General features: G+C 45.8%; 2 protein-coding genes across 3 annotated transcripts; one reads left to right on the top strand and one right to left on the bottom strand.

Annotated features, from left to right (window-relative positions):
- The first annotated feature begins 235 nt into the window (after positions 1-235).
- Positions 236-12,076, top strand: LOC105700886 (KH domain-containing protein akap-1). 2 transcript variants are annotated; one of them, XM_012427127.1, is made up of 6 exons: positions 236-399; positions 6,156-6,944; positions 7,030-7,539; positions 7,698-7,913; positions 8,008-8,138; positions 8,393-12,076. In XM_012427127.1, exons 2-6 carry the CDS (start codon positions 6,200-6,202, stop codon positions 8,489-8,491), a joined length of 1,701 nt encoding a protein of 566 aa, XP_012282550.1. In that variant the 5' UTR covers positions 236-399; positions 6,156-6,199; the 3' UTR covers positions 8,492-12,076. The 2 variants fall into 2 exon arrangements, with proteins under 2 accessions (XP_012282550.1, XP_012282552.1); XM_012427129.1 differs by lacking the exon at positions 236-399 and adding an exon at positions 4,908-5,097.
- A 201-nt stretch (positions 12,077-12,277) lies between these two features.
- Positions 12,278-21,853, bottom strand: LOC105700887 (solute carrier family 25 member 36-A). Its single transcript, XM_012427130.1, has 6 exons — positions 21,491-21,853; positions 19,468-19,650; positions 18,859-19,127; positions 17,168-17,286; positions 16,162-16,390; positions 12,278-15,762 (listed from the first exon to the last, which is right to left on the bottom strand). Exons 1-6 carry the CDS (start codon positions 21,529-21,531, stop codon positions 15,455-15,457), a joined length of 1,149 nt encoding a protein of 382 aa, XP_012282553.1. The 5' UTR covers positions 21,532-21,853; the 3' UTR covers positions 12,278-15,454.
- Positions 21,854-21,960: the final 107 nt, after the last annotated feature.

Below are 21,960 nucleotides of genomic sequence, written 5' to 3'. Positions count from 1 at the left end.
TGCCTATACCAGGTCCCCGGGGCTAGGAGCCGAGAGACCACGCCCTCTCTCTCTAACTCACACGAAGGCGTCAGAGAGAGAGAGACGTCGCTATACCGCGAATCTGCGGTCTCTCGAGCCACCCCTCCCTCTTCGTCTTCGGAACCGGTTCGGCTCCCATCGGGGACCCGAACAGCTCTCCGCGTCGACTCTTCGGGGCGCACATGCGGCGCTTCTCGTTACACGCGCCGCCATCTTGGCTTTCAGGAAGGCAAGAAAATATTGTGATCACGTGGAAGGAGACTACCGCTGAAATCAGCGACAGCGAGCCCTAATTCTCGTCCCAAGTCGTCGCACCGAGGTGTCTGAACGGGTCTTGGAATTCCATCGTCAGCTAGGACCCGGATTTTCGGCAGTTTGGTGAGTAAATCGACAGCCGGATCCGCGGCCGCCTTGTGCCGCCTCGTGCGCTTCCATCGGCGTCCCGGTGCGGCTTTTTCTTCGAGAAATTCCGCACTGGTCGTCACCCCCGTCCTCAATTTGGAATCGGGGACGTTTATGAGCTTTCGTTCGGTTTTCTTTATGGGTGTGGGGGTTTTAATAGCGACCGGCTCTCCGGGAATTTGGTCGCCGTGGCACGCGGCACCTGGTCAGGTTTCGGCCTCAACATGGACGCCTTTGGGGCCTAACGCTCTCTCGGTGTTGCGGTGGCTCTTTTTGATGAGGAACGATCCTTATGGTCGGAAACTCCGCCTGGGGTCGGATCCTATGGGATGGGCCACTTTTCCTAGGTTTAGAGCCATTTTGCCCGGATTTTGGACGGCCTTTGTCCGTTCACGCCCCTAGTGCCGGGTCGTGGAGAGATCGCCCAATCTCTGGAAATAGATACGGCGGAATGGAAGCCTCCATCGTCGATTACGTGATTTCGGGACACCTGTGGAGATCTTGGTTTCACTGGCCCGTGGTGTCCCTGTCGCGCAATGTGATTAGGATTATTCGAAATGGCTGCAGGTGCGTTTTCACCTGAGGCTGACGTGCGATCAGCTGATCGGACGGTTCGTGCAGGGATGAACCGATTTCACCTTGTATCGATATTCTGTTGTTATTTGCGACGAAAATAATATATACTCAGTGTGGAAAAAAAGTATCGCCTCCAAATATACAGAACATTCAAACCAAACCTGTGTATCCTAGAAGGCATGCATTAAGGGGATATTCTTGTAGTTTTCTGTATTGATGAAAAAAAAAAAAATTACAACTCTGTACCGTTTGGTATGCTTCCTAATTTGGTTATCGACATATGCTTAAAATTTCGTCTAGAGAAATATGTATTTTGGCTGTTACAGCATCGAGACCCTAACCGAATGGAATATTTCTATTTCTGATCAGCAATTCCTGCAACTGTATCATGTTACACCGTGCTAAATACTCGTGTTTAATTGTAGGAGGATTTTCGGAATCGCAGGATTTTGGGAAGACGTTGCAGCGAACTGGGAAATGGCATTTTGTTTGAGAAGGAGTGGATCGTTCAAAGTCAGGCTTCGGAAGAAAATCAAACTCACTGCCTCAGGACTTTCTTTGACCCAGCATTAGAAAGATCCAATTTCCAGTCCTTGCTTTCGTTTAGATTTTAATTTCAAGTCATGGCGATTGGTTTACGCAACCGCGTGGAATGTATGTTTAGAACGTACGACCTTCCGGATTTTTTTTTTTCCTAGCAGCCTTGATGGGACAGATCTTCGGTGATACGTGAAAATGGACGCGAACAGGACCGCGTTTACCTAACCGAAGCAAAAAGGGCGAGAAAAAAAATCTGCGTAAAAGATAACCCATATTTAAGGAGAGCAACCTTTGAAAACGGCAAATTTCCGAAAATCGGGACTTGGTTATAATGGATGGTAAAGCGATAGAGGTCGATGGAGAGCGATAAAAAGCCAAGAGATTAACGACACGTGCCTTGACCGCCTACGTACGATTTTATTTCAGCGGAAGGTCGTCTCTTTTTGTTCCGATTCTAATTGCCGAATTTTCCGACCTTCGGCGTCTTCTCAGATAAATTCATGTCACATTAACTTCATGTTCTTGTGCGTCTCCGTATAACACTCATATTTATCTCATAATGTGATACACGACACGTGAACATATAAGGCACATGATACAGGGTCAATAAATATGAATTAATTGCATTTACTATGCACTTTTTCTTCATGCATGATGTTCATGACCCTCTAGAATTGAATTCTATGTTGAGGAGGATTTCTTGACGGTCAATCCGGTTGGCGTTATCGGCAATGGGAACGAAAAGACTGGAAAATTGCCGTGCAACAGGTTGCTCTCATTTATTATTTATTTTTCTTTTATCGTTATTACTTGCCAGGTGCGCTTCGTTACCGCTGACTCGGCGATGGACGCCTCGAAGCGGCGACAAGCTCAGCGGTTTTCATTCCGTCGCTATCTTTATTGGGTAAGGAGCGAGTGGCAATGAAAACCGGTAACTCACGAGCTGACGTTTTGGTTTATGACTTTGGTTTGGCAAATTATCGGACAGGGTGTTTCATTAAGGTGCGACGCGAAGGGGAGTCGTCCACGATAGGGCACGCAAAATAGATCCTTTCCCGATCGAGAGCAAGAACTCGCCGACTTTCTACTAAACTAGCCTGGCTTTGTGGGGGGATTCGCGACAGATATCCCGGGTGTTCGATCATCGGGAAAGTCTCGGTAGAGTCTCGCGCCAAATACATTTAAAAGCCTGAGCGAACGGCACCTCTAATACTTAACGCTGAAATTCGGTGCGTCAATTCGATAAACATTTATTTTTCAGTTAAGCCAACTTATCATGGAGTTTTGGTATAACGAAAGTGCATTCCGTTTTGTAGAGCCTGTAATTTTTTTTTTACTTCAATTACGAGAGAAAGTATCGCCTTGGGACGTTGGTCCAGGTGCCGCTCCCCTCGAGCCTCTTCCTCGAGCAGGGGGCTTTATTCCAGCTCAAACATTAGAAACAGAACAATAAACAATAATTCTAGATATTGCGTTGATCTATAATCGATCACCGAGGGAATTAATACATTTATAAATTCAATTTATTAGGGTACTGAATTTCTAAATGATATATCATATATGATATTAGCATAACGTGTCGAAGGAGTCCCGATTAATGTTCCGAATTACCATATTGTCTTTTTAATTGCGTTTAATGTCTTAGCTGATTTGTCCACCTGTGGAGATGGGAGGAGGCCTTGTTTTTATCTTCTCCTTTTTTACCGCCTCCCGTTTCCTTCCTGGCCTTTTATTTCCCTTAAATCTGGCTTCACTTCCCTCATCCTTATCTCCGGATTGGTTACTTCATCGACTTGTAGGCTCCACATTCCGAGCGCACGTTGAACCGCGAACACCTTCACTCCTGTCGGTGCATATCCGCACTTTGCAGCCAACTCGAGCCACGCAACCTCAGCTCGTATCCTCTGATCGGCTTTCCGCCATACCCCAGGCCGTCTGATTAATCGTGCACGCCTAACTGCAACTCGAGAAATATTATTTACAACCGGTAAATCCAGCGGGCAGCGCTTAGGATCATTCTACGAATGATTGTACACTCGATGGCCCATGTCCAGGGTGCACATTGCATATAAAGAATATAAAGATTGTGAAATTATTCCCTTCTTTGTGTTCGCTTGAAATGAGCGGGGAACCTGGGAATTCAAGATGGCCGCCGCTCGGTCCTGCTGGAGCTTTTTTCTTTTCAGTTTTACCCATTCTCTTGTGTTGCGGGTGATTCTTATTGTTTGTAATATTCTTATGTGGAGTATCATCTATTTCTTTTTAGATTCGTTATCGGTTTTTGGGCAGTTTACGCTTTCCAAAGGCCCGTGGAAGGGGAAGTTCGGAGCGTAACCCAGTTTCTCGATCGGGCGTAGCCCCGATCCGATCTTTCGCGGTCTTACCGGTTTTTCGTTCGGCATTTTCGTTTTTGGCCTGGCCAGTCGAGTCGTACGAGCCTTTCTACGTGTATTTCACCGCTCGAGGTGCCTCTCCCAAGGGTGCCCGCGACGGCGGATTTCCTTATTCCAATTTATCAGGATGCATTTGCATATACGTCGCCAGTCTCTCAAGGCGGTCGTTCGGTTCAATGTCGATCGGAAGAGGCTGGGTACGGATTCCTTCCCGCTTCGTATCGATCCTTAGATTTTCAAAAGTTCTTTCTCCAACTCACGAGGAAAATCGGCCATCTTTCCAGGACCCGGAAAACAGTCTGCGAGATCTCCACCACGCGTTGGGAATGGTCCAGCTACGAGCACCTCGTGTTTTATGGGCCTCGATCCGCGGAATCGCAATTACCTCCGGCCGATCGCAATCCCCGATTTATGAGGCATTACTCTTTCTCGCCCTCTCGTTGCGATTTGCCAAACAATAACACCCATCGTCGGGAACTATTCGCCGAATCGTTGAGTACGTTGGAGAGTCGGCTTGTACCCTAGGTACAGAGAAGACGGACCTGAAGAACGCGTTTTTTTTATTTTCCCCGCCAAGAAACGTGGAACCGATCCCACGAAACGCGTTCCTTGGGACCGTGGATGTCGTCTGGTCATCCGGAGAGGTGAAAGCGATTCACCTGTTCCCTGGATTTCGGGTTCTTTCAGAACGAGAGAAAAAAAAAAAACGATTTTGTTTTATGGGTACCTTTGACGACGCTTTTGTCGTAGGTTCTGGGCTCGTTTAGCTGCGAATCGATCCCGGATATCGAGGATAGAATTCATCGAGAGACGTCTAGAGCGTAGTTAAGAACGATAACGGAATAATCTTGGGCGCATGCGTTGGATATGTATGTATGAAAGCCCCACCGGATCCGCCACGTGTTGAAAGCCGGCGAGAGAGCGGTGCAGTGCCTACCGAGTCTCGGTGGCCGCGACATCGACGCTCTCCATACGGGTATTCGATCATTTATTTCCGATCGAACCTTCGTCGATGGGCTCGCCAAGAGTCCTCCGGTGGATCGTACGGTGACAAAATTGACGGGAGGATTTTTTTTCTTTTTTTTTTTTTGCGCAATTTTTTCTACGCCGTTCCGGGCATACTTCCAAAGCGGCTGGTCATCGTTGCGGAGACATGGAGCGCGCAGTAAGTCGGCCAGTCACACTCCGGCTTTTGACTTCTAATGCCACGTTTTTTCCCCTCTTTTTTTTTTTTTTTTTTTTCTCCCTCGTTACCTCGGGCTTCCTCGAACGGTATGTTATCTAATTTTTCTGCTCCAAAAAACTCCACAACGTTTCCTCTTCAGCTCGGAGGTTTTGCGGATTCTTCTTGCGCGCTTCGTTGGGCGTCTTACTTTTTAATGTTTTGCAAGATCGTAGATACAAATGTCGGGGTAATGGCGCGAGATGGGAAGTCATTTTATCTAGATTTAATTGTGCTTGCTCGGCTGAGGAGGAAACATATGTGTGTACGTTCACGGTTTAGAATCGTAATCGATATCGATCGATTGGAGTGGTTTAATCGGCACGCTATTTCTTTTGCGCTTTTTTTTTTTTTATTCTTCTTTCTGATGTCTTTATCGACGTGCTTGGACGCGGAACACTTGAATGGGATTTTTATTACAGAATTTCGTGGGGTCTGGTAATGGCTAGTTTTCGCCATCGTCCGTTCACCCTGATTCTGCATTCCTTTTCTACTTCTCCATTCATGATGCAGTTTTCTTGCTGCACCCAGAGAGCGTGGACTGAAATCTAAATGGATGTAAACTGCTATTCGGGTCCAACATGCGTGTAGGACGTACTGTTAAAAATGACACATCTAAAGAGGCGAAGAGTCAATTTTTTTATCGCGCCCCCGACGGTTGCTGGGTGCTTCACTATGTACACAGCTGCTCTTAGAGTTGGTCGTTAGCGACTTTTCGTTTATAAATGTTAAGTAAGTTGGCGAGTACAGAAGAAGGGTGCAATGGCGGACATGAATGCCTCCCCTGCAGATGCGACATCGCCTGTGCAGGATGGGAGGGCGTTGATGTCTCCCAGCGTACGACTCAAGATACCTTTTCTGGATTTTTGAGAATTTCCATCATTTCTTCAAACATCATTTCTTTGTTATGCTTCTCATGGGAGAGGTCGATTCAGTTTGACGTGCCTCCTTGTTGCAAATAGTGGTTTAATTATTATCTGTTACTCGTCTCTCTGTTGCAGTTCCCTAGGGGTTTGAGTTACGCCAGCTACCGTGGACATCAAATATGTCTGCTGTACGTCTGCAGCTTATGAAGTGGAGCCTCCCGGCACTGGCACTAGTCCTGGGCCTGCTCTGGTACAAGAAACGACGAATCGACCGAGCTGACCCAGGTGGACTAGGCACACTGGACCGCACAGCCAAGAAGACCCCGAGTCCGAACCTCTGCGACTCGGGGATCAACTCAGACGACTCGTTTGGCTCTAACGTCTCGGAACGTCCATCCAGCGAGGCAGCCTGCACACCGAGGCGAGTCAGTGAAAGCCTGGACATTCCTACAAGGAAGTCCTTGTCGAGGTCGGTCTCCGTACGGTCGACTAATTCATCCGAGGGTAGCAAACCCTGGTACGACGAGGTGGAGGCAGTACCGGAGATGAGGGAGATTCAGTTGGGCAGCAACCCCCGATCGACCGGCCTGGAGATGATGTCCAGGAGCAGAATTGTTCCCTTCGAGACGGTCAGTGAGATCAAGGAAGTGGAGAAGCCGATAGCGACCGTGGACCTCGAGCAGTCGGTTCCTGTACCGGCCGTACCATCCGAAGAACCTGCGCCAGAATGTACCGGTGATCCGCTTGTCACCGAGAAGGAGGAGAAGGAAGATACCACCAATGAAGACCAATCCGAGAACGAATCCAAGAGTCAAGCACAACAAAGCGAGAGAGATTCAGCCAACCACAGTCCTGTGTCTGGAGTTTTGGAAGGCAGCATCACGGATGAAGCTAGGAGCGAGGGCAGTATGGATAGTGGAAAAGGTAAGATACGATTGAGGTGCTGTACGTATATACTTGCATTGCAACTTTCTTGTTGTCTTTATGGTTTTTCTCTAACTTGTTTCAGGTGGCAGTATTAAGGGGCATATTAAACACCCTGACCCTATTAACTACGAGTTCCTTGTGCCCCAGTTCTTGGTTGGAAAGCTGATCGGCAAGAGAGGATGCGTTTTGCAGAGCATCCGTATCAAGGCAGATGTGAACATTTCCGTGAAACGTGAGATGATAGTGAAGAACAACAAGATCTGCTCGATCAAGGGTTCCCAGGAAGGAATTGCCATTGCCCTCGAGTTGATCCGGGAGCTATTCCCCAAGGAGAGGTACCCCAATCTGACTCTGGATCCAGTCTCTTACCTCAGGCTGCCTGAAGCTATACCCTGGGTTCCTGAATTAATGCATCTTTCGCTGGTCGAAGCTGTGAACAATGATGTGCTTGTTTGTAACATCGTAAGGCCCAATCGGCTCTTTGTTCAGCTGCCGACACATCCCACGTATCCTGCGCTTCGAATGTTGGATGAGAACATGACATTGTTGTATAACAACACCGATTCACCTCCAGTCCCTGACGAGCTTGTCAGTAAGTTCACATCCGTCTTTTATACTCAGCCTTTGTGCCTTCATAATATATCACCTGATCTGTAATAATTGTCTTACAAGTGTGTGTTATATTAAAGTTTCAATATTTATTTTTGAAAAGTGAGGTTAAATTATTTAATAAATTGTTCTTGCTTTCAGGAGGCATGATCGTTGCTGCCAAGTGGTACAACCAGTGGGTCAGGGTGTACATCGAAAACCCTGATCCAGCTGGGGAGAGGCACTTGGTTCGCTTTGTCGACCATGGTGGTTACTGGACGTTCAGCAACTCGGACATGAGGTCACTGAGAACGGATTATCTAACGTTACCGTTCCAAGCTATTGAAGTTTTCCTCTCTAATGTGAAACCAAGGAACGGTAAGTTCGATTCAGTTTTTTCAGATTTTCATGTCATTTTCCTGGTTGGTTTTGTTATTGCCGGACACTTTTTGTAATTGTCTTGATTTAACAGGGGAATGGACCCAGGAGGCTTATGATTTAGTAGGCCATATAAGTTCGGGAATTGTTGGGCAAGCACAAATTGAGGGCTACGTTAATGGAAATGTTTACGTAAGCCTATATCTCAACATCCAGAAGCATGGGGTAAGTAGAAATGAAAGTGTTTACGATATAATTGGTAATGCACAGTTGACGATTGGAAAAAAGAATATTTCGTGTGATGATTACCGAGGCAGAATTGAAATATCCTTTCGTATCGTGTTTGAGTTATACTGGTCAGTGCACTTCTTACTGAAGATCTAATTTACTTTATTCATTGTGACACTAGAATGTCATCTTGAGATCAATAGATCGATCACAAAATGGTATTATCTGCCACTGTTAACGTGTGTTTACAGGTGATATCGGTAGCGGACGAATTAATAGCTCGTGGGCTCGCTGATCCCATTGCGTTGGAAGATACGATACCAGAAGATGGAGTACCGATATCGTGTTAAAAGTCCTTAGTTTAATTGCGTGTGCGCGACGAGTGAACAAGTGAACGAGTGATTGCAAGTGTGTGAGCGGTTTAATTACTTGTACGTTAGGCTCGACAGATAGGATCTCTGAACGATACTATTTTGTTTCTTTTGTTGATGATTCGGTGCAGATGTTTTCGGAATCGTTCGGTGCCCAGTCTGCGAGTGAACGACTCTTTCTGGTGTGTCCGGCTCTTTTTTTTTTTATACTTTCGTACTTTTGTAAAGCCAACGAACTTGCTAATGGTCCGGTTTCCCTTGTCAGAGTACTCTTTCTGTTAGTAATTGTTAAAGCAAAATAGGAGGGTTATACAGACTGAACCCTTTCTAGGATTTCATGGTCTCTCAAAGTAGTGTTTGGTTAGAAGTATGGACATTGCATTTTGGTCTTTACATAATTAGGCTACATGTCAAAGTCAATCGTGAAATCGTGTGACTGATCTGTCTCACAACATACGCATTACAAATAGAATAGAGACACGTCAGCAATTTCCTTACCACCCTTTACACCAGAGGTGAAAGGTTTCCTATCGTTTATATATTTACAGATTATGTTGCTGTCTCGTGCCCAGGAACGCTCATGTCATTGTATGTGAATGCTGCATGTTGATCATTATACACATATTTTAATCAATTTCATTCGTAAACAGTGCCCACACGTGTTTACCCAAACAATCGTATTACTTTAAATGGTTTGATTTAATTTCCGAAGTTATGAATCTTTATAATCGATGAATTGATTCTGCACACTGTCGCGTTATTATATAGTATTATTGATCAACTTTTTTTTTTTTTTCATACCGAAAGGGAACGTAACTTTAAACTGCATACGCATGATCTGTCAAGGTGGAACATTTTATTTCTTACTGTTTTTGTTCTCTTAAATGAATATCAGACTTGTCTTCCACTCCAAACCTCCTCTGGCAGGAGAAAAAAAAAGAGTATGTTTGAATTCCTGTCAAATTGGAAAGCATGCGAGTGTCTAACTTGGTTTCCGGTACATTGTACATTGTCACTCATTGTCGATCACCCATTGTAGTCAAGTGGATAAATCTGGTGCATAAATCCTTTCTGAACCTTCCTGGTAAAACAGTCAAATCGTTTTTATAAATATTAGGAAAATACTGGTATATACATGGATGTCACATAACCTAACGTACACATAACCTTATACAGTGGAAGAAAGGAAACTTGTATAGATTTGGGGAAATCTTTTTAATACATCCGTTCAGCGTCCGTTCAGTGTCTTTAACCACTTTTATCAGGGAAATACTACACGATCACCCAGATCCAAACAAATAGTCATCGCTAACCAATCTTGACACTTAACTTTTAACAAATTATTTAGGAACTATTTCTAGATAAAACTAATTTTTTTTTTACAACCTCCTTTGACAGAAGGAACGAAAGCTTTCGTAGGCTTGCTTCTTAGAGAGCACAATCAGAGCTAATGGAGAAATAGAATTATCGAAAGATGCATCCGAATCTCACTCGATGCAAAGAATGAAATTTTTGCTTGCTTTACACACTCCTACAGTTTGCATAATTTGGCTTCTCTCATTGCTTTCTCCTGTAATGGAATGGATTTCTTTTGGACTTGTCCAGAATTTAGGAAGTCAATGGTCAGGAAGGTAACGCCTTGAGAAATTGTTCGGAAGTAGAAGCTACGACTGACGTTAACATCAGAGTGTGGTTTATTTTAGCAAGAAAGAGAAACTCGGGGAATACTAGGCACTGCCAGAACATTGATAAAGAAGAGATATTTAGGGGGTGTTGATTAGGAATCGCTACGCAACAAGCTTGTTCCGATGGTGTACCTCCTCCTTGTACATAGTGTAACATTAAATTCCTCCCTCATCGATTGATATTTATGACGTACCTCCAGCTAGTAATTATGGATAGAAGTTTAGATAGTTACGAATTAGGATGACGAGAGCGTCCATGTATGTATACATATGCATATATCTCTGTGCATATATACGCTCGCCTGTGTAGAATATTTATAACGTTCACTTAACATAAAAACCGACGAAGGGTACTGGCGGATCGGGAAATTCGCTTCCTCGCGGTTGTCGTTCTTTCTTATTTTTTTTTTCTTTTCTTTTCTTTTCTCTCCGGTACACGTGTCTCCCTGTATAGAACTCTTTATTATAATTTCCATTTAAAGAGAAGTAAATGTTAATAATAAAAATAACGATTGGCAGATGCGAGGGCCACTTTTCGTCCACTCTTTGCTCGCGATTGCACGCTCTGGTTTATTTTCCCATTTTTCTTCTTTTTCACTTTTGGTCCCTCCTCTGTATTGTTTCTCGATATAACGTTTTTCCGTTGTTATTTGCTGTGATATAAAACCACAGTCCCTCGATTAATTATCTCCACTTTCCGGGCCCAGACAGCTTCGCTTCCTTCGAGCCTTCCATTTTACCTCGACGCTTGGAGAGTTTAGTTAATTGGTTAATTAATTGTCCTCTTCCCGTGGCCTGATTAATTGCGAGTTAAATACATCGCAAAGTGGCGCAACTTCCTATCCCGTGTGATTAAAAATGATACCAATCCACAGAATGCCTCGGACATTGATTAATTATTTTATTAACTAGTCGGAGGGACAAAGACCCTTTTCGTTCCGTTCAATTCTGGCAATTCTTCGGCTCCTCTCGGACATACGATTAATTGTTTAAAAACTAAAGGAACTTTTTCTTTTCTTTTTCTTTCTTTTTTTTTTTTTTTCTTTCTTGAAGTCTGCTCAGAGGTTGAGCCTCTCTAGGAGCGTTTTGATTTTCGATGTGGAGGCCTCGCGAAGTGGATATCAGGCGAAAATGGAAAATTAGGGGAAAACAAAAAAAATGGAATAAAGTCGGGATAGAGAGGGACTCCGAAAGCATTAGCTTGAGCTTTTGATTGTCGTCTCGGTAATTGATAATCAATAGTTGGACACGGTCAGAGATATTTTTCTAGGTAATTCCTTAAGGGTTGTGCCAGCCTGGAGAAAAGCGCTGTTATTAATATAATATGTTATAAATGTTAAGTCCGCCTTCGTCGAGGAGGAGGAGAGTGAGGTCGACTTGAATTTTTAACGCTATTCAGGATCCTTCTTTTTAGTCTTATTCTGGTATATACGTACGATTATATATGTACATGTGTAGCGCCGATTAGAGAGGGATGGAGAAAGCGAATGTATGCGCGTCCCAGAGAGAAAGAGAGAGATATGGTGAGAGGTAAAGGAAAAAAGACGGCTCTGCTTCGCAAATATTCATTTCTTTTTCGCGCGCGCATTTCTGTGTGTACATATAATACATAATCATATACTTATATATATATATATCGAGGTTAAGTGTTATTGGTTTTGTTATCTCCCTCTCCTGTTTTTTTTTTCTTTCTTTCTTTCCTTCAATTAATCTCAGTTATTTCTCTCTCCATTTTTCGTTCATCGATAGAGGAAGGGAAGAGCCGCTTCTTTTTTTCTTTTCCTTTTCTTGTGTATATAGAGATATATACATGTATAGGTAAGCTCGATGTATAACCGTATATTTTGCGTTTTCATTAAATTTGCCACCGATTCAGCGATCTGCACGTTTTTTCGATCCCCCTCGTTGCATCCTTTATTTAACATTTATCCCGGAAGGAATTGTGGAAAAATCGAATTTCTCGTCGTGCGTATTGTTACGGGAAGTTTAGTATTTTTCTTTTTTTTTTTTCCTTCTATTTTTCTATGAATTTCTTCGGAACATTTGACTCTCGTGGAGGAAGAAAAGGTGTAGAAAATAATCGGAAGGTTTCGAAATTCCTCTTTAATTGTTGCTCTCGGTTATTACAAGGGGTAATAGGCGTTACAGAGAGTGCACGAGCTGTACACGAATTTTTGTACATCGTAGGAACATAAAGTCAAGCTTTCTTTACATGTCACTTAATCGGGTTAATCGTTTCGAGGACGCTCTTTCCCGCGACCCTTGAATTATTAATCGTTAGTTATTTCCTGGGCTTATTCCAGTATATGTTTTTTTTTTCTTTTATTTCGTTCGTACGTGTTTCCTTAAAAAAAAAAGTCGTACCTCTATTATCAATATAACTCCTTATCATATATTTGTAGTATAACGCGACTCTTTATTATATATTTTTAATATCCGTCTTTCCTTTTTTTTTTTATTTTAATCTATTGAATGTCATAATTATCAACGGAGAAGTACACGATCTCTTCGCGAGTTGGTTGAAAAGCCGGAAAATCATTTTAAGATGTATTTATCAGTCCCTAAGTACTGTAAAATTAAGTCAGTCTTTCGTCGTATAACGTTTATCTACTTATATATATATTTCTTTATTATAAACGTATATATATGTATATTTCTCGCAGCCCTGGTTTACTTTCGCTTTTCACCTCCTTTTTCATTTTTTTTTCGTTTTTTTTTTTGTTTGGTTTGACGAAACGAGAGAAGGAAGGAAAAGAATGACTCGCGATAATGTGGGATTATTTTCTTTTTTAAACAAATCCCCCCCCCCCTTTTTTCTGGCGCTTTGGACTAGGATTTTGATTTTTCATTGATTCGATTGATTTTATTATGGGTTTTATTAATCGAAGGTAGAAGCAGATACCGGAGGAAGTCCAGTTTTCTTAACTTCCTTTATCAGTGTCGTTTCGCACTTAATAGTTTAAAGGTGTAAACTAAAATCACAGACTCGCTCGTCTCTGTTACGGATTATTTATACATAAATATTTATACGGTCTCCGTTTCGTCGACGAGAGAAAATGGGCCTGGATCGATTTTCTGGAGGATTATCGTTCTCCTTCCTTTGCTGGTCTCTTTTAATATTTTCTTTTTTCTCCTCTATCAATTAAAGCAAAAGAGCGAGAGTAGTTTTTCGCGTCGTTGGATTATTTTTTTTGTTCAGGAAGTCTTTAAAAAAAATTGGAAAGGGAAAGGCAATAATGCCCTAATACTTTCTCGCCTCCAGACCCATTGTTGCTAATATACACAAAATCCTACCCTGTCGGGATGAACAAAAAGGTCGTGTCTGCATTTTTCAATTTTTTCTTTTCTTTCATTTTATATATATATATAATTAAGTCTTCACAACTTTCTCCCATTTCGTTTTAGGCGCGAAAGGACTGTTTAACGTTGCGTGAAATCGTTTTATTAGCCTACAGAGACCGTAGAAAAATAAAATCGAAGGAATATCATTAGAGATAACAATACATATATATATATATATATTTTTATATATATACGACCTTTTCGTTTGCCACGGCAGTTCTAGTTTACAAATGGCATATCTCCTAGTGCCCTAAAAAACCGACTATTTACAACAGGTTCGCAGGTTGTTCTATGAACAACGATAAAAAAAGAACTACTTTCGCTCTCTACCCACAGGCTGAGCCTCGAGGAAGAAAAAAAAATGGGGAAATAAAAAACAGAGAAAAATCCTACGTCGAAGGGAGACAATCGCGTTATCGATTATTAACTAAGTATATGTACACACGGTCTTAATAATTAATAATTTCCGCCTCGTTGAGAAATTCGACCCTCGGCGAAGCATCTCGAGAATAATGGTCTTTCTTTCTTTCTTTCTTTTTCTAATCCCGTAGACGAGTAGGATTATTAATTGATGTTAAAAGAGTTCTTGTAAAAAAACGCGATCATTGAGGCGCGATTCCAGGCCTGAATACGTCCATTTGCAATGATTGTTAAATGACGCCAGAGAGCCTCGAGAGATCTTTTCGGATTGTACAAAATTCCTTTTTCTTTATCCGTTCCTCGGCGGTCTCGCATCGATAAAAAAATGATTTTTGTCCCCTCGAGATCGGCAGGAATTTTCATTTCCTTCTTTAGTATCGGTATTCCTGTTTAGAAAAGTCGAGGGAATTCTCGAGGGCTTTGCGTATTTTCGTTCAATGATGACGAATGAGAGAGAAAAAGAGAGAGAGGGTGGAGGTCGCTCTTTGAATTTTTTTACCGGATGCTCCTTCGTTCCGGTGGCTTAATAAATGTTGATGTAAGGACGGAACGATCGTGGTGTACCTTTTTTTTTTTTTTCGGTAATATTAATTCCTAGGCTCAAGGAGTCTTGTTGATTGACTCGTAAGGACCTCCTACACACGTAGATGATAATGAGTTACGAAGGAGAAGTCGAAAGATTCTGATTTTGGGAGGGCGAGGGATCGAAGCTTCTTGAGATTCAGTGATCATTTTGTCGCACGTCTGGCGACATTCAATACCGAGATTTAATAAACAACTACCAACGGATTTGCACGGAGAATTTTGCCGCGCGTCCAGCGATTGTTCATGTCGAATTTTGCAGGAAGTAACAGCAACGTTCGTGCCGAAATTTCGAGGGAATGGTAAAAATGTTTGTACAGAAAATTGGAAAATACTTCTCCCCTGAGACTTTGCGGTCCGCAGTACTCGCTGGCTCAAGCAAACTGATTCTATCATTACGCATTCGGCCGCACTTCCTTTTTTTTTTATCTTGCTTTTCTGGCCATAAATGAGTGTCACTATAAAAGCTCCTGAATACCTCCGTGAATACCTCCACTGAATTCCCGGAGTAGCCATTTACACGTGCAGTTATTCCATATACCTCAGAAGTCATGCCACCTACGAGTCGAGTGCTCGTTCTCGAGGAGTCTCCTACCGCGCAAACTTTATCGAGTCCCCCTTCAATCATCTTCGGAAACTCGGTACGCGTCTCTCCTGTCGAGTGGTCGTCTCGGGTCTTCTCGTTTTCCCTCGCGTTAATGTGATTTTCCGCGCCCTTTTCCGGGCTCCCCACATTTTCCAATACATTCTCCACATTTTCCCCGCCTTGTTCCACATTTTATACAATTTTCCCTCCAAGGCCGCACGCGCTCCACGTGGTGGCCAAGGTCAGGGTCAGGGCCGCGCGGGGCTTGGGTCAGGTCAGGGACCACTGGTTGGGCTCGGCCCGCTACTCGGGGGCCGTCAGCAAGTCCTAGGCCAGCTCCCGCTTGGCCTTTGCCTCGGCGTAGAACTGGCTGTTGCTGTTCCCGTTGCCGTTGGGGTTGGCGCCGCCGCTGGGATTGCTCGTAGCAGGGCAGGGCTTGAAACGGTCGGACAGGAAGTCGACGACCGCCTCGTAGGTGACCATCATGATAGCCGTGTTGGGGATCTGCCGGGCGAGCTGGGTGTTCAGGCCTCTGTACCACCCTCGGATGCCCTCCTCCGTGTACACCGTGTTCAAGGTCTGCCAGAAGGTCCGGTACTTCGTCCCCTCCTCTCTGAGCCGCGTTCTCGCCACCTCTGGGATGAAAAGAATTTTTCAATTTCTTTTTTTCCCCTACATCTTTCATACGCTTTGCTACCAGACTAATAAAAGAGGAAAGCCAACGTGGCACTCCGAGACGTCGTCTTGGTTCGGGGATTTTCTTTTTATTCTGGTGGAAAATGCGGAATCGCCACGCGGTCGGAGGGGGGTAACTGGACGCAAACTACGCAGTAATTGCGGGCAATCGGGACCTCGGAGTTAACGAGAGGGCCGTCAGGGTAATGCGTAATTGCACGGAGCGCCTCGTGGCTATGTTTAGAAAAACGCGAACGAGGCATCGCTTATTCCCGAAGAGTACGTCTCGTGTACGTGCGGATAGCGGGATACTGAGATTGGTTGTTTGAATTCTTCGCCGTTGTTTCCTTTTTACCCACCGTGCGGATAGGCGATGCAGGAGGCGACGCTCTTGGAGAAGGCTGCCGCGGCCATGAACTCCCCGAAGTCTCGGGGCTGCTTCAGGTTCATCTCTTCAGGGTTGCGCACCGTTCGCACGCGGTGCGCGCTCAGCCAGGACTTGGTGGCCTCGTAGATGACGAAGTGCACGACCGTCTCGCTGATGCCTACGTAGGAGGCGACGATGCCCTTGTAGAAGCCGAGGAAACCCTGAAGAGGACAACAAACTCGTGAAAATGGGTCAGAGGTAGCTGAAAGTCATTTCGACTCGTTACATTCTCCGCGAGATATGCCCTTCATGGATTTCAATCCATCGTAATTGTCGCCGAAGACCCTAAGGAGACCCTGAAGGGACCCTGACCGACCTTGAGGAACCTCGGCGGTGAGGAGATCGAAACGTCGAATTTGGCAACCGGCAACCCAGATATGCGTATAAACATCGCTCGGATGGTTGTTTACCGGCGTAATTCTTCTTTTGGCTATTTTTAACGACTCGATCAGCTATTCGTGGGCTTCTTCAGCTATTCTCGCCGCTCCTCGAGGCTCCTCCGTTTTGCCGAGTAAATCGCCCCTCGTTGCGCTCTCTCTCTTCCTCTCTTTCATTTTCTCAAAGGGGATTTTAAGGCGATATGAAAGTGGCGCCCGAGGGTTCTCGTTTATGAAACTGTTTTTCTAAACGGGTATACCGAATCGTTTGAACTCCCACCACGTGGATTCGAAGACCCCGAGGAAGATCCTCACGCGCGGGCGATTCCCTCTCCTTAAATTCGCGAGTAAACATTTTTTTTTTTCCTTTCAATTTCTATAGAAAAAATTAAATCTCACAATCGAGAAGGACCTTCTTCAGGGACTCCTCATCCACGTGGAAGGATTCCAAACGAGTACACTCTGTTTAATTAGAAAAGCTTCGTAAACCAATTCGGACGAGGACTTTCGTATCACCTGAATTTCAGGTAAATATCCTAAATGGAATTATTAAGGACTCACCGACTGTTGGTATATCCTTCGGACGCACTCGAGGGCGGTGATCCTGTTCGTTTCTCGGTCCAACTGAAGCCGCGTCTTGACGAACCAAATCGGATTTGTCGCCGTGCATGCCACGAAACCTGAAAAGGAAAATTTCCATTGAGGCCCATGGTCCTGCGGGATGTCGGGAAGATTTTAATAATTTTTTTTTCCTTTTCCTTTTTCTTTTCATCGCTCGCGAGTAACCCAAACAATTTCTAAAGAAGCCACGGGAGGCCCGATTTAGCCTGTTATGCGATGGAGAATTGGGAATTGAAGGAGGGGGGTGGTCTGGTAAATTGCAGTTGCAGTTGCCCCCTCCTCTCTCTATGTTTTATAAATATCCCCTTGAGAGAGATCTTGCAATAATGGTCCGTTTAATCCCGATAATTGACGCTTCGAACGAGGTAATTCCGCGATAAACGGTGGGAACGAACGCGCAAAAAGACCTGTTTATTACTTGGTAATTGTCGCCTTGAATATGTATGTTTTAACTTTTACAGAGCGAGGATCGAATTAAATGGCAATCATCGGAGGATAAAATAATTGTCTCGCGGAATTGCAAGTAATGACCGGATTGGCATCGATCGCGGTTACGCAAGTGTCAGTTGACACTTGACAGGGCTCGGTCATACATCGGGTGGGTCGAGGCTCGACGTTCGCGCGCCGCCTAGGGGAATAATAAAATCCCCCAGGGAGGAGGATACACGGGGGTTAAAAATAAAATTACCGGCGGGGTCTAGGATCCTCGGAGGTCGTTTAAAAAAATCCGCGACGGGACGGAGCGATTCCGTCGGCCCCGGAAAAAAAAAAAAAAGAAATGAAGTAAAAGGGCCGCCGGGCGATGAAGGGAGAGAGTAGCAAGAACGAGGTCGCCGTCCCGCGCGTACGTGACGAAGAGCACGGGTCTTCTGGGTTTCTTGTTTCCCTTCTCTCGTTCCAGAGAAAGGCGGAGAGAGAGAAGAGAAAACCAATATAGCGATTAAATGCCCCCCGCGACGAGCGCCGATTGTCGAGATCCCGGGTCAAAGGTCGCGGTTGGGAAATTGCCGAGAGGCGTTTCGCAAAATTGCGGACGCGGATTTTTCTTCGGACTTCCGGGGGACCGATTGCTTCTTCGCGGGAAACAATTGACGGGATTCCTGACAAAGAAGTGAAAAAATAATATAAGACTCATCCCCAATTCGGAGCCACCCTATAAGTCCGCCTCTTGGCGCGGCCGGGAGAAGTTGGCTCCCTTGCGGAGAGATTCTCCGCAGCCGAGTTCTCGAGGGTCCCAAGTTCGACGCTTTTTTGCTCCCCGATGGAGCCTTATCTCTTATCAGAGGAGATCCGAGAGCGGAATCGCCGATTGACGCACGGCCCTCTCTTTTCTCCCTTATCAGGGACCTCCCCCTCGGACCGATTCTCTCTCACTCTCCTTAAAAAAACAGATTTATTAAGAGTAATTTCCCTCCTCGGCTGACTAATTTCAGGCGGAGAGAAAGAAAGAAAGAAAAGAGGTGGAGGGTGATAAGCGCGAGGCTCGATTACGCGACAATTGGATGAGAATAGCGAGAGCCGGTTCGCCCGGGACATTGAATTGGAATAAGAAAAAGTAAATCAACTGAAAATAAAAATAAAATTCCGCGATTTGGTTGGAGTAGGTCAGGGGTGAGAGGGGGTACACCGACCTGCGCAGAAGGCGGAGCACAGGTGGACGAGGGCGGTGTCGGGCGGTAGGACCGTGTTGAACGTGTTCTTGCTCTGCGAGTAAGTGCAGAAGTAGATGGCGCGCGAGGGGGCAACGCCGACGAGATTAGGGCCCAGGCCCTTGAAGAGGGCCCTATAGCCCTCGTGCTTCCAGATGTACTTGAGGCACTTCAGGAGGCCCGGCGGAGGTGGGGGTAGGCCCCCTTTTGGAGGCGCCACGCCGCAGTGAGAGAGCGCCATCGGCGAGTACCTGCGAAGAACCGTAAATCAATGAGAGGAGACCCAGGCAAAAATGACAAAATGTCTTATAAAAAAAAAACGGGACAAATCCGACCCCTAGTTTCCGAGATCTCGAGGAAATCCCGCAAAGAGCGCGAGGAACGGCGCTAGGCCGCGCGGCCTTGAGCCTGACCGCCTGGCCTTGACCTTGACCGCGCAGCCGTGACCCCGATCAGGCTCCGCGCTCGACTTTTAACGATTTCCCCTTAAAATTGATCGATTTTGACGCGGTTTTTTTTCCCTTCTTTTTCTCTGAGGTCCTTGGAAGATTCTCGAGCCTCTATCAGGCGATCCGGGGGTTTATCCTTTACCTAGTGTTCTTCCCGGTGCAGAGGCGCCTCTGCTGCGGCGTAGGGAAGCTCTTGCAGGTGACATGACCCGAGTTGAACTCCTGCGAGCCTGGTGGTGGGTGGAAGCCCGAGGTCGAAGACTGCAGCCGGGTCTTGACGACCTCCAGGGGACACGTGGCGATCGCCCCCACCGTCCCGGCCACTCTGCTCGCAAGCAAACGACACTGTCAAAAGATCCACCCGCCATTGTTGACTGTCTCTATCTCTATGTATGCGGTTATTAAGGCATCCCTATACGCGTTTCTACCCCTACGGGGGGGTCCGACCATCTCGCACCTGGACGGAGCCCTCGCAGGGGGTCTCCCTCCACCCCATCGTGACCTCGCAATTGCTCGTGCACTCACGTTGCGCAATATTTACGCGGCGAGGCGCGTTGCGCAATCGCGTGGCCACGATTCTCCAACGTGATATCCTCCTCGTGTTCTACGCGCGCATGCGGTGTAAGTCGACGCGATTTTTCGACGCTTAGAGGCGCACTTTCATTTTTTTTTATTTATTTTTTTTTTTTCTTTACTTTGCGCAGAGTCGACGAGCTTCAACAACCCTTCCCTATACAGGAACTGGTTAATATTTTTTTCTTCACTCCGTTTATACAATTTCTCTTGCGTTACACAACATGAGTAAATCTTTTAAAGGTAACCCTCATATTGTCAAGAAAACTCGGTAGAGTTTCGAGCCAAATACATTTTTGAGAAACGAGAAACTCGTTATGTCGGTTAAACATGTACGGAAATCTAAACTATCGCTGGAAGAATTTGATTAATAATCCGAGTCATATGTTCATCATCCGATTGGCGAAATTAGGCAGAGATGTTGTTTATCTTTCTTCTTCTTCTCTTTTTTTTTTATTCCGAGGGGTCTTAATTCGCGAGCAATTCGTGGTTCCTTTGGGGTCTCCTATCGGCGTTGTTGTCGACGTTTGGGGCCTGATAAGGCAGATACAGAGAGATAGTTTGATGTTATCGGCTTCCCCCTCGCGTCCTCGGGAATTCGTAGGGACAGCGGTTTTTATTTCATTATTCTTTTTTTCTTTCCTTTCCTTCTCTTCCTTTCCCGCTGAGCTTGCGAATCGCCGGCTCGAGGTAAAGGCTTACTTGCGAACCTGCGGGGATATTGAATCACTGGTTCGGTCGCTCGAGTGGTTGACTGTTATTTTATTGATAAATCTTCGAGCGACGGTGAAAAAGAAATAAAAAATAAAAAAGGATCATTTAAAAAGTTTGGAATGGAGTTTCGAGCTTTTCCGGCATTTTTCGCGAGATATGAGGGAAATCTACCTCGCCCGGCTTTTCGGGGTATTCGGATGAACCTCGTTTACAGAGATCGACTCCAAGGGATCGCAACCCGACAAGGATCGCCAGGAATTTACGTAACGTAAACGGAAACGTAGATAATGCGTATGTATATATCTCCGCATTCGGAGATCGACCGCGGTCGACCGTTATTACTCGGCAAGGGGCGTTCGATATTCATTCGAATCCCTTAAGTCCTTTTTCTCCCTGAACCTCCTCAAACGCCGTTAATTAATTAATAAGTTAAGTGGACGTTGACTCGAAAGTAGAGTCGCTGCGCAGCTGCTACTCGCTGCTGCAAGCGCGTTTCGGAACGCACCTCGTCGGGGCGTTCGATCTCACGTGAATTCTCTCACGTGGGAAGGTAACGTTATAAGGTGACTTTGCGACGCTCGAGGTTAAGATAGGAGAGAGAAAAATACGGGAAACGATTGAAGCAGTCGAAGTCTCTTCCGGTGGTCGGTTCCGGTCGAATTGGAGCGGAAACGTTGCCGCGCAGAAAACCGGTGCGGCCGGAGCGCGTTCCGAAATGCGCTAATCGCGGGTTGCGAAACACCTTGGCGTAGGTCTCATCCGGAGGATTCGATCGGCCCTCTAGGTAGGCCCTGCGTTTCGCGATGTTAGAAGAGGCCGGGGCCCGAATCGCGCATGAGAATTCCACTAGGAGGTCTCGTCCTCATACGTGCACCCACCCTCCGCCGATGAGGTGAATGACGGTGTCGCGCTGCGACATCCTCGCCGAGGAGGTGTCCTGGAGGAGAGCTGGGCCCCCGCGTTCCCCGGGTCGCCGGGGATCAGGGGCAGGAAGATATCACGGGACCGCGGCCGGTTCGACGCCGCTGGCTCGACCCCGGCCTGGTTTTCCGTGGTCTCGCGGTGCACGGTCCTCCGGGTGTCTCTTGACGTGTACGAGCAAGGCGCCGATACGGTCTCGTCCGGTTACCGCGACGACGGGGATAAGGAAGGCCGCGATACCTCGCTGCGTGCCGCGGCTTCGAGAAACAACTGCGCGATCCGGGCCGAAAACAAGTGCGGCCCAGGACGGACTGAGAGAAACGGGGCTCGGTCATTGGTCGGGCGGGAGTCGACATTTCGGGGCGTGCTTCCCAGAACTGCCGCCAGAGCGCGGCACCTCATGATCGACGCGATCGTTCTGTGCTGC

This window comes from Orussus abietinus, unplaced genomic scaffold, assembly GCF_000612105.2.
Source record: "Orussus abietinus isolate OABI.00-Male unplaced genomic scaffold, Oabi_2.0 scaffold9, whole genome shotgun sequence".
Taxonomy (NCBI): Eukaryota; Metazoa; Arthropoda; class Insecta; order Hymenoptera; family Orussidae; genus Orussus; species Orussus abietinus.
Note: the sequence above shows the minus strand (reverse complement) of the source record. Positions and strands in the feature narration are given on the sequence as shown.

Bases quoted from the DNA above. Each gene is read 5' to 3' on its own strand.
- LOC105700887 (XM_012427130.1), bottom strand. From the start codon at position 21,531: ATGTCGCAGCGCGACACCGTCATTCACCTCATCGGCGGAGG. The intron at 19,651-21,490 runs GTGGGTGCACGT...GCTTGCGAGCAG, and splicing joins ATTCACCTCATCGGCGGAGG to AGTGGCCGGGACGGTGGGGG. The intron at 17,287-18,858 runs GTCGGTGTACCC...TTTCCTTTTCAG, and splicing joins GTGCTCCGCCTTCTGCGCAG to GTTTCGTGGCATGCACGGCG.
- LOC105700886 (XM_012427127.1), top strand. From the start codon at position 6,200: ATGTCTGCTGTACGTCTGCAGCTTATGAAGTGGAGCCTCCCGGCACTG. The intron at 7,914-8,007 runs GTAAGTTCGATT...TTGATTTAACAG, and splicing joins TAATGTGAAACCAAGGAACG to GGGAATGGACCCAGGAGGCT. The intron at 8,139-8,392 runs GTAAGTAGAAAT...GTGTGTTTACAG, and splicing joins TCAACATCCAGAAGCATGGG to GTGATATCGGTAGCGGACGA.